Genomic DNA, 15182 nt, shown 5'->3' on the forward strand with positions numbered 1-15182 from the left:
CTAATACATTGTGAGAAAATGAAAGGCCTATGCCACTATCATCATACTGATATGATCAATGGTGTTTCATTAAATCTGCGTTCAAAGCACAAAGCCGTCAGCTTTGCTTTCAAACTAAGCTAATGTGTCAGAATAGTCAAATTTCACTTTTAGTAATAAGTCACAAGCCCACACAGATGAAAAACTGAGTGTTAACACAGTGGTGATAGCTAAACCATACGACTTGCTGCCGAGAGAAGCCTTAACGTCATGGAAACTTCATGATTTGAAGTGTTCTACATAGTCAGCAACAATTTAAATACCTACAAAAATAGTGTTGTGCATGCTATTTCAATAGATTTCAGAAGTTAAATCATTAGCATGTTGCTAAGCTAAAGCAACAATGTTTTACCAAAAATGAAAACACAAAAAATACTGTGTAAAACAGTCAGTTTTTGGTCATTTTCATCAACTAGTTGATATGTAAGTTTATTTATATTCAACATTTCTTTTACCTCATCTATCATCTTGGACTGCGAGAAACAATGCTAAATGCTAATAATATCATGCAACTAACCTAACATATACCTGTAGATATTGAGAACAACTCATTTAATGGTTATAGAGAAAATGTCATCCTAAATCGTACGTATTTGCTCCTCAGGTTGGAGGGAACAGAAGAAAAATTCCGGAACAGAGAGAGCAGGCCCGAAGATCTGCAGACAATAGCTGAACTGAAGGATATGGTGTCCGAGAGAGAATCTTTGGTCAAGAAACTGGTGGTAAGAGTACTTTTTAAGAAGTGTGACATGCTTACTCACAATATATCAGGTTTATTGTGAGATTTCTCAACTGTGAATCTTGTTGTATAAGACGAGATATCCCACAGGTGCTTGGTCCTGCTGAGATTAGCAAGAGAGTCTCACGAGACTGGAGGTCTGTTTCAGCGCATGACAACCGTCCTGAAAATACCAGCTTAATCTTGCTCTAGACAGTGTCAACCACATTTTCTGTGAAATTCACTTCTTAAAACAATATTGGTTTACAAAAAAACTAAAATGTTTCTTGTATCTTTCCAATTTAAACTGCAATAAAAACTGTGCTGATCTTTTCAACAGAGGATTCACCTGAAGCATTGAAATTAAAACCATTTAAATTCAGCAATACATACAAATGATTGCAAATGAAGTTGAATGCAGTACACTTAATTAACTGAACTGAACCAAAGCTGAAATGAAAATAACATAGAGATGTTTGATATTGAAGATTAAATAACTGTTGTAGCTTCGGACATCCCGAGGTCAAGTCCCCGCTCGCGGACCTTTCCTGAAACTGTCCCCGTCTCTCTAACCCATTTTACTTCCTATCCAGCTACTGTCCTATCAAATTTATATGTATATATATATATAGCAAGAATATAAAAAAGTCTAAATTGTGTTAAATAAATTAGCAATTGAGAAAACAAAAGTCAGTATAATGAGTCACAATTAACTTTTACAATTTTTATATCATGGCGGGAAAAAAACTGAATTCTGAGATAGATGTTCAGAATTGTGAGATGAAAACTCGTCATTTAGAAAAAGTAATAAGTAGTAGTATATTTCGCAGTCATTACATTTTTTTCTCAAAAAAGTCGAATTTTTTTCTCAAAAAAGTTGAAATTGTTAGATAAAAAGTCGAAATCACCTTTTATTTTTTATTTAATGATGAAACAGGCTTTAGATATTTGATATTTAATGAATATAAAGAAGAAAAAGTAAATTAACTTTGAATATCAAATGGGATTAAAATTATGCCACTTTAGCTTCATTTAGTCCTTTATAATGACAGTCTGATAATATTTAGAGGAACATAAATGTTGGTAAGAACACCAATTAATTAATATGTATGTTTTTAATGTGTAATGGGAAAACAAATTCACATTTTACCATGGCTATTTTTGTGATTTTATAAAAAAAATATATTTTTGAATTAAAATAGAATTTCTTACTGAATGGACTAGGGCTGAGCGATATAAAAAAAAATATATATTTTATTGATGGTCACTTTAATAAATATTGCAATATCCGATAATATCATCTCCGTAATTTATGGTAAATACATAAACTGTAAAGAATCAAATTTTATCTGTGTACACACGACAACAAAAAACTTTGTGTTTTTGTAAAATAAAGAAAATAGGTCCCACTTTCTGCCGTCTCAGGTTTCCTTTTCCTTGAGTGTGTTGGTGAGGAGAGTGCACAAAAATAAATACAAATACAGCATATTCCTAGTGGGCTACTACTTGCCATACAGTTGTTTCTTTTGTTTTGTTAATATGTAAAGCGAATATATTTTGCGTATTTATTCATTTCATACAGGCTATATGAGTTTATTCTGCGCTGCAGGTGCATGATTTAATGATGTGAATCCTTCTGTTCTGTTGTTTATCCTGGTATTTGCGCATGTAAAACAAAACCCCTAAAAAAAAAATTGGGACCCATTTTATATTAAGTGGCCTTAACTACTATGTACTTACATTTTAATTAATAATTTATTACAATGTACGTATTGTGTACATACATGTTTTTACATTGTACTTATATTTGAAAAAACCTACATGTAATTACAGTTGTATTTAATTTCTGTAATTACATTTATTATTACACTGTTGACCAATACTTTACACCTTAACCCACCCTTAAACTTACCCATACCTCCAACCCTCTCCCTAACCTTACCCCTATCCCACCTCAATAGCAGCAAAAGTGTTTTACAATACAATATGAACACAGTAAGTACATTGTACTTATTTTTTTTATGTAAGTACATAGTAGTTAAGGCCACCTAATATAAAGTGGGACCAAAAATTTTTATAATTGAGTCATAGACACTAGGCTGATATAAATCCACGTATCCAATGTTGGCTGTTATACACACATTTTCTTTCTCAACCGTTTACGTGACAAAACTGTGTTTTATGGGGATATTTTGACATCATTTTTTAACTAGTCTATGAGGCGGCTCTCTATGCACGCTTTGGATGTGTGCGCAGCTCAAATAAAAATGTGCAATAGCTACAGAAGTGTCTTTTTCATCTCACGCTTGAAGAATGAATCAAAAAATATATATATATATATTTAAATTAACAATTTTACAAAGAGTAAAAATTAAGTAGTTCCAGGATAGATTTTTAATTCCCTAATTAGGTACTAGCATAGGCTACAACATTTTTTATTCATGTTATTTCATGTGAGTAAATATGTGCATGGTAACTACAGGACTGTTAAATATATTTATAATTTTTTTCTCAATATTGGTAATTATTGTCTGTAACTGACTTATATTATCGACGTTACGATACTTGCAAGACATCGTCGATATATAATAATATCATCATATCGCCCAGCCCTAGTATGGATATGTAAAATGCACATACAAAAAATATATATTAAACAATTCGACAATTTTTATCATAACATGAAATTGTATTTTTAATATAATTTTTTTTTAATAATTTTTATTCATATATTTAAGCTTGCAGAACAATTCATAGCAAATGTTTGTGTTTAGTCACATGTTCTGGAGACTCTTATTTCAGTCTTATATTGTCCATGAATATCATGAGAGAATCTGTTTTTCTTTTCAGGATGATAAAAAGTTTTACCAGCTGGAGCTTGTCAACAGAGAGACCAACTTCAATAAAATATTCAACACAAACCCAAATGTTGGTGTCATTAACCCTCTTGTCAAGGTAAGAGTTCTTCTTTGTACTCTTTATCCTTGTGTGTTGAGCTGGTAGTTGGTTCATTTAAGAAGCTGTTCCAAAACCTAGTGATCTGACTGGTCTCCACTTTAGTTTAGATGCTGGCTGTTCACATGGCATAAACACTTTTGATTAAAAAAACAGCTTTGCAGAGCACAAAGAAATGGAATCAAATGCATGTTAATATGTGTATACATACCCTTAACATTGTTTCAAAAATATAAACTGTAGACACATAGGCAGCTCACTAAGTTTTGGAAATGATAGCAGTGATTGGTGCTTGATAGTTCATATTGAATGTCATTCCTTATACTTTATCCCAACCAGGCATGAGACTAAAAAAGCTAAAAGTTATAAATTACTTGTGTACGTTGCTAATTGGAGTTTCCAACCTGCTGCAAGAGAAATTGTGGAAAATCCTATTCTACAGCTGTATGTTAAACATCATATGCTCTGATTGCTGTAAAAGATGACTTTAGCAGATGTGTTGTGCCTGGTTAGAATGGAGTTTTATTAGGGTGCAATCAAAGGCAATACAACTGACATGCCTGACTGGAGTTCATTGAAAAAACTGTTCACTAGGAGCATGCTGGAGCTCTCTCTCTCTCTCTCTCTCTCTCTCTCTCTCTCTCTCTCTCTCTCTCTCTCTCTCTCTCTCTCTCTATCTCTCTCACACACACACAAACTCACACTCACTCACACACACACACACACACACACACACACACACAGGCACCACATTATAAAAGGGATTGTTCTGAATATTCTGACATCATTTTCTCACCCTCATGTCATTCCAAACATGCAGAAGAAATTATTATATTGTATTGGATAGTCTCTTTCATGAAGCTGCAGTTAATGGGGACTGAAGCTTTCAACCTTAAAAAGTACACAAAATCCATAGTAAAGTATCATAAAAGTAGCCCTTGTGACTAATTTGAAGTCGTATTATATATTCTCTTATTTTTATTTGCAAATGAAATGTTCTTTTCATTCTATTTTTTAGTCATGTAAAACCGAAATTTAGAACCTCTAACCAAAGTAATTTTCCCATGTCGGTTATTTCCTGTTAATACTTCCCCCTTAAAAGCATGTGTAGCCAGTCAGTGGCATAAAAGCAAAACACAGAGGTGAATGCCAGTTCAACACATAGTGATGGCGCGCGAGCGGTGAGCCTTGAGTCTTCACTAAACTTTGTCAGTTGCATTTATTTTATGGTTTGGACGTTCAAGCGATTAGACGATCGGATGTGTATTATTATATCGAGCTATCATGTTCACGAAGCTGCATTGTGGCACGAAAACTCATAGCTGTGAAGATCGCGCACACAGAGGAACGCAGTTGTAAGTGCTGTCCTGTGATTTATAACTAAAGTATCTTAGAATCTCAAAACTTATTATAGCATATTTTTCTACTTTTGAAGGAACTAGGCTATTTACAACCCCCAGCTTCACAATAATATAGAGATGGTATGACTAATTCACAAACTGATTAACTGAGTAGCTGGTTACTCGTGTGCTCTGTTCGGTGCACACGCGGAAAGAGAGTCGCTTCTCACAGACAGCAACACTGAACCGAGCTCTCGTTTGCAAAGTTCTCCTTTAAGTTCCTCCTGCACCTCAACGAAACAAAAACAAATCTCAGTTTGAACAAACAGAAAAGGATGTGTAAAAGCCCACTTCAGCACCACTGTGTTCTTGGTGTTCAGGCTCACGCAGAGAGAGGCGTCTCAAAACACTTGAACACCGAATTTGCCTGTTTTTGCTTTTGTACCGACAAATAAATAAAAAATATGTGAACATACCCATCTTGGATAGTATGTTCGAAAAAACTGTCAGTTATGTCTTAAGTTAAAGTAAACAGTTGAGAAAAAAATCGTATGTGTATTATATTGGATGCATTCACATTGTCTCTTAAAGTGACCGCGTCTAATAGGGCTTGGGCGCCGCGTTGCATTCTGAGACGTGGCGGGCATGTTGATGAACAAATAAACAGAACGAACATACAAATTAAACACTTTCAAACAGGGCTCACTGGTACAACCTGAACCGGGCTCCGCAAACCCCAACTATGGCCCTGTTTACAGTACAAACCTTGTAAGTGAACTATGAGGGCTAAAAAAAACAGACACAAAATAATCATTAATTAATCGTAATCGAGGTAAAATGTTCAATTAATCGAGGTTTTGACTTAGGCCATAATCGTCCAGCCCTACTACCACAATGCTAAAGAAATATTGTATTCATTATTTTATACTAAAATAATTTAATACACTATTTACTATACTATACTAAGCATTTATTAGTATTTTAATATTTTAATTAGTTTAATTTTATATTTGTAGTTTTTATTTCAATCTGAGTTTGTCCTTAGTAAAAAAAAATTGTCTTTTTGAGATATATATATATATATATATATATATATATATATATATATATATATATATATATATATATATAGCTTTATTTGAGTTTTAGAATTGCAGTGCTTAAATAAGAACTTAACTCATTTTATTTGTTTGCCAAGGCAACATTTAAATTTAAGGTGAATTATATTTAGAGTTTTTTTTACAATTAATGATTTTTTTTGCACTAATTTTGATAATTTCATTGAATCAGTGAATGTTATGATTCAGGCCCAATTTTAGCAAATAACTTCTGATCTTCAACTGATGTTTAAAGCTATCATAAACTACTTTTAGGATTCTTTTATGGTCCGTTTGTTTCCATTTGGAAGCTTAAAAGCCTTGCAATTGTGAAGTACACAAATCAAATTAATACAGTTTTGAAACAATGCAAGGGTGAGTAAATGATGACCGAATTTTCATTTTTGAGTGAAACATCCTTTTAACGTTGTTTTTCCAGAGCTTAAGAGAGAATGGTGTTTGTTCCTTACATCACAAGCAGTTCCTGACCCAGTCTAAACAATGTCATTCTGTTTGACCAGATGTTTCACTGTTGCCCTCATCTGTGTTCTATAACTTCCAAGTGTCGGTGATTACATGTGCATATATGTGTGTGTTCACGTGTGATTGTTAGTGTGTCTCGTTACTCTGCGTTCTATTCCTGTTTAGACATCCAGTTCTTCTTTGCTTTCCAAGCCATTCTTCTTTCAGTCTGCAATTTTCAACAGCCTCTCCCTCTGACACATCTCTTTCGACTCATTTTGATTTGATTGGCTGAGAGCGTCTGATGCTTCCTCTGCTGAGTGTTGCGAGCTTGATTTTCAGGGTGGGCGTTTGTTAGGAAGCGATCATTGAGAGAACCTCTTAAAAATGGAGCATCAAGCTCTCCCAACTTCCTTTTTTGTTTGCCTTTCTTGTCATCCTATGTAGCAAAAGCGAAAGAACGACAAATCAGCCACCCGATTCAGCAGCTCGGCCAATCTTAGGGCCAATGTGGAGGCTTCCGGGACAGGGAGCGGCCAGTCCCAGCCCAACCGCCTCGAGCCCATCCCTAACTCCCCCATTCACCAACTGGAGCCTAACACGAGCAAACCCCTGCCCCCACCAATCCCTCTCACCGAAGCCAAGAAATTGACGAGGTGAGGCGCACCTCATCACGGCAGACGCCTCGCTCTCTGCACCACAGGCCAGCGGACAGACACACCAGCACACTGACCGCCCACTCTTCTAGAGGCAGCTGTTGTATCCCTTTTATGTGCCAAGGAAATGCACACAGAAACTTCTGATGGTTTGCTTTGCGTTTGCATCTCCCAGGCTGCTCTCTGCCTAACAGAGAGTGTGAAATCAGGAATTACGGCTCCAGTCTCCTCTGAAACAAGTAATTAACTTGAATAATAAGTGCGTCGCTCTGATCTCAGAGTTGCTCTATGTTACAATTCTTATTTGGATTTGGTGCTATTTGAAGGGTTTGCTGCTTTTTGGGGTGACACATGGGATAATTTAAGCTGGTGAGCAAAAAGTTATTCACCTTGACTTTTTATTTTATTTCATAATCGATGCACTTGTTTGGAATGGAATACTACCATACTACACATGTTTAAAATATTTGTAGCAAGGAATATTATATTTTCCAAACATGTGCAGTATACAACAGAGCATATTATGCTGGGTGCTGTATCCCATCATGCAATGCTCTTAGTTTAAACTTTTCATTTCCATGAAAAATGTGTACAAATTTCTCTATTTCTTTTTAATAATTTCCATAATTGTATGGCATTTTACACTAAATGTTATTTTATTATATAGATTTTAATCATTTTATTTACATACTAATATAATATTAATATTTTTAATTATTTTTATATTTTTAATCTAATATATTATTAATATTTTTATATTTCTGTTTGGCTTTATTTTATTTCAGATTTAGTTTAAGTGACTTTAGTGCTTCAACTTTAACTTATTACAGTTAGTTGCAAAATAAATCATTTCTAATAATTAATGTTTTTAATTTCAAATGTAATATTTTATGTAAGCCTTATTTTAATTAACACAATTTTTATTAGATTTAGTTATATTTAGTTAAGAACAACACTGTTCTAATCAAATTATGTAATTACATAAAAAAAAGGTTTTATTAATTTCTGAGTTGCATACTGCTTGTTTAATTAAACATGCAGTGTAATGCAGTCATGCTAATAATGTAGCACTCTATATTCTAAATCATTCTCGTTGCATAGTGCATCCTATTTCATACTGTTTTCCAACAATAGTTAGTAATATACTGTGTACATAGTATGCAAGAAGCTAGAATTCCATTCCGAACGCAGCCAGTGCATCCACATCAGGCAAATAAAAGGGATACTTGAGCTTTTTTCCTAACTCTGATGTACATGTTAAATGTTATTTTCTGAAGTCCCATACTTGAGCTTTGGAAATGGCATTGGAATGCAAATGGGAGCATGTGTCCCCACTGTCACAGTGCATGCTGGGAGTTGGTGTCTGTCTCTGTGTTGTGTGTTCTGTTTGTGATGGAAGTTATATGACTCATCTGTTACGTAATGTCTTTTATTGTCTTTGAAGCCCACACTGCATCAGAGAGAATGAATATTTTAATTATTTGGAAAAAAATATTCATTTTCCATAATATACTGTTTTGCATCTGTGTGAACATGTAAATTACACTGTTTCAGGCTTCATAGATACTCTTTAAATACAAAATTTCCACTCTTTTTCAACAATAAAGCTTTACCTATGGCAGTTGGCATGTTTTGAGAGGTGACCGTATCATGCATGTTTTGCTGTCACTGTTACAGCTGCTCTTGACCCAGGAAGTATCATCTCATCTAAAGCACCTTTATGCATTTTTCCTTGCATGCTGGTGTGAATGTTAATAAAGTGGACTTATGCTTTTGTAATGGATCACTCATGTGGCTTTTACACACAGTTTATCCTGTTCAGTTCCTGTCAGGGTGACATATAGTCCACTTAGCAACTGAACAAGAGTAACTTTTTAATATTCAAGTGGGGTCCTTTCTTATATTCATAAATCTGTTGTCATTTTAAAAGAATTATGATTTAGAGGCCCTTCGCACTGGCACTTCAGCTCAAAATATATTTTTAAAAGTGCTCTTTGTTGAGTTTTGTGGCTTTAAGTCAATGGGCCCTATTTTAACGATCTGAAATGCAAGTGTCAAAGCGCGAAGCGCAAGTAACTTTGTGGGCGGGTCTCGGCGCTGTTGCTATTTTCCCGGCGGGATAAATGGCTCTTGCGCCCGGCGCAAATCCAAAATGGGTTGGTCTGAAGTAGCTTCATTATTCATAGGTGTGGTTTGGGCGTAACGTGAAATAAACCAATCAGAGTGTCATCCAACATTCCCTTTAAAAGCAGGTGCGCAAGTTCCATTATGGATTGCTATTATTATGGCGTAGCTATTTACCAGGCGCACGCCAGGAGCGGTTCACAGCCGAGGAGACTGATGTTCTTGTAAGAGCAGTGAAAGACAGACAAGTTGTGTTGTATGGGGATGGGAGAAACCCACCCAAAATAGCGTCGGTTAAACAGGCGTGGGAGAAAATAGCCACAATTGTTTCATCGATTTTTTTTTCCTGGTTCTTGACGGACAAACCAATTTGTCAGATGTCCTTATATACATATATGTCTTGCCACTATTGGGCAAACAGGTCTGATCCTTAATTACTACAATTAGCCTGAATAATTTGTAAGCTAGATTTATGCCTATTTTTTCACATCTTCGTGGCACACCACAATGATTTCCGTCATCTCATGTGTTAATATTTTTTTAGTGTAACAGTTTATGATTTGCAAAAATAACTGTTGCATCTGTGTAGATTACATGAGCAAAGTGTATGCGCGTTGTGCACGCTATACATTATGGTCAAGCATGCGCCCTTAAAATAGCATAATGAACAACGCGCAACGCGCCACTGACTTTAGACTAGGTTTTTTCTGGTCAGTGGCGCAATTGTTTAATGGAACAGCAAAATAGCACCAGGGATTGTTTGCGCCGGAACACGCCTCCTTTTTTGCGCTGAACCGCCCAGGGAGCGCAAGTTCATTCACTAGTTTAGCGACGTGCTTCTGTGGAGGGAAAAGCGCGCTTTGCGCGAGTGCAAAATAGGAATGACACATGCGTCGGTGTAAAAAGTCAATTGCGCTGGGTGCAAGATAGGGCCCAATATGTGTTTATATCCTTATGTGCTCCTAAAAGTTGACAAACTCACTTTTAGTAGACATTTGAAATGTACAGTCTGAGAAGATGGAAAAAATACTGATTACACATTTACTTCTAGTCAAATGCTCTCTCGAATAAGAATTAGGATATTATTTAAAATGTTTAATCAAAAATTTACTTTTTGATCTGCCCAAAGTCCTGTTTTTATAGGAAATATGTTAACAGTAATTTAATTTAATAGAATTAACTTTTAGTAGATATCAACATTTAAAATGTAGATAGAAACTACAAACACTGAATTTGTGTCTATTGAAATATGACGGATTTTGCGTACATAGTGCAAACATACACATGACATATTAATCAGTCCAAAGTTTCTAAAATTAATTGGCACTGTCACATAACATCAGATACATTCTAGATTCTAATCGCGATTACAATTAAGGATGCCACAATAATGCAATCGTTCAAAGATAAAATGAATTGTTCAAAGTCCATTTATGTTATTCTGAGTGCTAAAGTCTGTTTTTACAGATTATCTTAAGGGTGTTTCCATTGTTTTAATTTGAGTTGTATTAACGTTATAATAGCATGCATATTTTTACTTAATTCTGTTATTTAAAGAATAAACCAATCTGATGTATAATTAACATTTGAGGCATAATACCATGGAAAAGTAACAGTTTTTTTTGCTTCAGTTTTACTGCTTTCTTGTTTATAAAAAAAAAATGGCATGCAGTTGCTTCAAACAATGGAATAAACATCATTCAATATAAATTGTGATAAACGTAATTACAATTTTAAGAGAATAATCTTCAAACATGATATTTTTTGTCTTAATTGTGCAGTCCTAATATACATTCTCAAAATTAACCCTAAAGGGTGCATATTAGCACTTAAATGTTACATGTTATTTTTTGAATGGGTACCACCCCAGTGACAGCTTTTATACCTTTTTCTGAGTGTGTATTATGCACATTAACATCTTAAAACATCAAACCACAGTCTGATTAGCTTTGAATGATATCCAGAAGGCAGGGGCTACGGGTTTTGATCTTTTTGATTTCAGTTTAATTCCTGATTTTGAATTGTTTGAACAAATTCAAATTTGAATGTAAGGAGATTAAAATGAATTAAAGAGCCACACAGATGGGAAATCAAAAATTACCTGTATTACAGTGTATGATGTAGCTGTCCATCAGTGTAAACAATGTGCAAATAATTAAACCAAAAAGTACACGATTTATAAAGTTATTGGCTTCTAAAGTAAGGAGTCGACTCTGAATCGCTGAAACGAGTCGTTATAGATTTCAAATCTTTTGCCCATCTCTATGTACGTCACTAGAACACTTTGCATAATAATCTCCGCCTACCGTCTTGGGAGAAACGAACTCTGAACTGCCTCACCCCCACACACAGACGCTCTGGTTGGTGTGATAGCATCATGTCGAGGAGACAGTGTGTTTTTAATTGTAAAAGCAAGTTTGTTTTATTTTCAATGCCAAAGAATGATAATCAGAAGAACCAATGGCTAAAATTCATTTTCACCACAATACCAGAGCAGTACAACAAATTCCTTTTGTTGTGTTCACAACATTTCACTGATGACTGCTTTTCTAATCTCGGTGAGTACAAGGCGGGATTTTCAAAGCGTTTGGCCATAAAAGAGGGTTCATTACCAACTGTATTTAGACCAACGAGCATCTCCGAATCACAACTCGAAGTATGATTATGAAGTTATGTGTTTGTTTTCTCCCGAGCGTCTAATCAGTATGTGTGCTGTCTGCAGCCTTTCTCTGCGCTGATCGTCATGTACAAACACGTCATTAAACTGAAGTGTAACTCCGTGAATACTCAACGAAGATACATGAGAGAGATATCTATAGAAAGCTTGACATGTCTACTTTAAAACTAAATAAGTGCTGCTAACAGATATTCTGTGAAAGTAATCGATATGAAAACAACGCGATGTCTGTTTTTCATGTCTCCCTTCGTTATATCTAATGTGACCACGCCCCCGCGCTGAACGCGCTATTCAGATTCAAACTGAAGCGCGCGGCTTGAATACACCCACACAGAAGAAAAAGCAGCGAGACTGTTCAAGTTTTTTATTTTACTCTTTGGTTCGTGATGAGAGGAATAAGACATAATTCACCCCAAAAAGATGCTAACGCATTGTTTACCGTGAAGTTGTGTGCAGAACAACCAATCAAAACTGACTATGTCAGTTGACCAATCAGAACACAGTATGCTACCGAAAGGTGGGGTTTAAGGAAACTGAATCTTTTGAACAGCTTTGCGCAAACCGTTTGGGGATTTCTGAGAATTGAGGTAATTTTAAAATGATATTTTGACAAAATGACAATGTTTTTTAACCTTGGATGGATTTAAACCTGATGTACAGGACTTATAAACAGTGATAGGAAGCTTAGAATTTTCATCTTACTGGCTCTTTAAAGTTTCAAAGAAATCCATGTGACTTTGACTTTAAAGTTTAAAAATTTAAAGTGCCTTGTACCTTTTTGCAAGTTTAATGGGCTATTGATATCACTCTGTCCTGGGATATCACTAAAATAAAAACACTACACACACACAATAAAGTAAAATAAAATAGAACAAGACAATCATCTGGTTTGCTACACTTTTAAGTTTTCAAAACTGAGAAAAGCTGTAGTTTAGCCCAGACTAGTTAGCAGTGGTTTTGTAATTCTTTTGGTGTCTCTTACTGTCTTTTTTTTTTTTTTCTTTTTTTTTTTCCTCTATCTCTGTCTCTCTCTTTCTGTTTGTTTTTTCCTCAGCCCTCCTGAAGGAGAGGAATCACCCATCACCTCTCCAGACTCCCAGAGACAAGAATGGTTCGCTCAGTACTTCTCCTTCTGACTTTTGCAATTAAAGAGCATGTCGACCAAACCAAACAAAAAAAGACAAAAAAAAAGATATTATTTAACAAAGCATCCTTTCATTGATTTTTTTTTCTCCCCACTGTGAATGGGTTTCTTGTTTTTACAGTGATGATAGATATGTTTGACATTTCATTTACTGCAGTTTCTATAGAGTGGTGCATACGCTGCTAATTACTATTTGTTAAAAGAGAGAAAAACACCAACAACAGTATTGTCTCCTCTGTATCTAATTTTAGAATGCCACCGTAATGACTTTGTTACAGCTGCATTATCAATTTTGGTAGGATTAAACTGTTTGTATGGATGGCTCAACACAGAAATAATGATGTCTCACTAATTTTAAAATAAATGCATATTTTATATTTATATTACTGGTGTATGCGTAAGAATAAATAATTATTGTGACATTTAATGAAGTGTGTCTGTTATGTGAGTGAACTTTTACTGTTCAAGGAACCAAAAGCAAAGAACATATGATTTAAAATGCCTGTATTTTCATAAACATCAACACATATTGCTCTGAAACAAGGAAAAATAAACACTCTTATTGTCATTTGACTTTTTCTTTACAATAACATCCACAATGACAAATAGAAATTGGAGATGATAGGTGTGTGTGTGTGTGTGTGTGCGTGTGTGTGTGTGTGTATTATAATAATAATATATATAATGTTTATGATCTGCAGAATGGAACATAAAAGAGAACAAAAATAATATCATTATTTTTTTATTAATTGCATCAATTTAGTAGTAACAGTTTCAATATTTATTATTTTTGCAGAACCATTTAGGGTCATTCATTTACTTATTTAATGTTATGTAAGAATTTTTATAATTAGAATTTAAGTGAATGCTTTTCCCTTAAGATAGTCAAAAACACAAACATGGATAAGTGCATTATATACAGGATGTCATTTCATACCAACCTCCAAAAAACTTAAAAGGACTTTTATACTGGCGGCCAGTGGGCAATGCACATTTTCCCTTTTACTGGGTTGTACCAAGTTCAGAAACGGGGTGTATTATTTATTATATACTATATAATTGATCAGTGCCAAAAAAGACATAAAAGTGACAAATAAAACAGATTATATAGTATTATGCAGTGTTTAGAATGAGTTATCTTGTGCTAGAAATAGAAAATAATGCTGATTAAAGTCGTAGTTTTTGTTATTTTTGGACCAAAATGTATTTTCGATGATTCAACAAATTCTAACTGACCCTCTGATGTCACATGGAGTGCTTTGATGATGTTTTTATTACCTTTCTGGACATGGACAGTATAGCCCTACCTTACACACAGCTTCAATGGAGGGACTGAGAGCTCTCGGACTAAATCTAAAATATCTTAAACTGTGTTCCTAAGATGAACGGAGGTCTTAAGGGTTTGGAGCGACATGAAGGTGAGTCATTAATGACATAATTTTCATTTTTGGGTGAACTATCCCTTTAATTAATGCAGTGCCACAGCGCCGCGCTCAGAACAACTCACAGAATTTTACCCAATTCAAGACAGCAGTCCAACAGTTAATATAGACGTTCACTTCAGTTATTAACACAGTTTGCATTGATGAGTTTGAAGTTTTGAAGGTGTTTCACAAAACAGAGCAAACGGAAAGAGAAAGTGCAACCTATGGCTATTATTAGCTCCCTATATAAAGCATACAGACATAAAAATGTTGTGCGGTAAGATACACAATCTTCCAGTCTAGGATAAAGTCATTATGAACATTAACAATAATTTGGGACAAATATAATGTGATTTTATGGTAAAAAAAAAAATTAAATAAAAATTGTAAGTGGCACTCTGGTGCAGCAAGATTTGGAACAGCATCCTGAGCCACAACGGACAAACTTTAACTTTAAATTGATGTTGTTTAACAAATCAAATTTTAGGAGCTTACTTGGGTTTATGTCCCCACCGAAGTCAAACGCAAACCTTCGTCCTTGATGCC

The 15182-nt window shown here is 34.7% G+C and overlaps 1 protein-coding gene across 2 annotated transcripts in view; it reads left to right on the forward strand.

Moving 5' to 3' along the window:
* Positions 1-13780, forward strand: part of LOC127938403 (protein FAM184A-like) — a 113099-nt gene extending 99319 nt beyond the window's left edge. The window contains exons 16-19 of one of the 2 annotated variants that reach the window (XM_052534989.1): positions 644-761; positions 3608-3712; positions 7059-7267; positions 13123-13780. In XM_052534989.1, coding sequence (XP_052390949.1) covers positions 644-761; positions 3608-3712; positions 7059-7267; positions 13123-13204 — 514 coding nt within the window. In that variant the 3' untranslated portion in view covers positions 13205-13780. The remainder of the gene's footprint in view (positions 1-643; positions 762-3607; positions 3713-7058; positions 7268-13122) is intronic. The other variant, XM_052534990.1, reaches the window with a different exon arrangement.
* Positions 13781-15182: the final 1402 nt, after the last annotated feature.

This window comes from Carassius gibelio, chromosome A20 (assembly GCF_023724105.1).
Source record: "Carassius gibelio isolate Cgi1373 ecotype wild population from Czech Republic chromosome A20, carGib1.2-hapl.c, whole genome shotgun sequence".
Taxonomy (NCBI): domain Eukaryota; kingdom Metazoa; phylum Chordata; class Actinopteri; order Cypriniformes; family Cyprinidae; genus Carassius; species Carassius gibelio.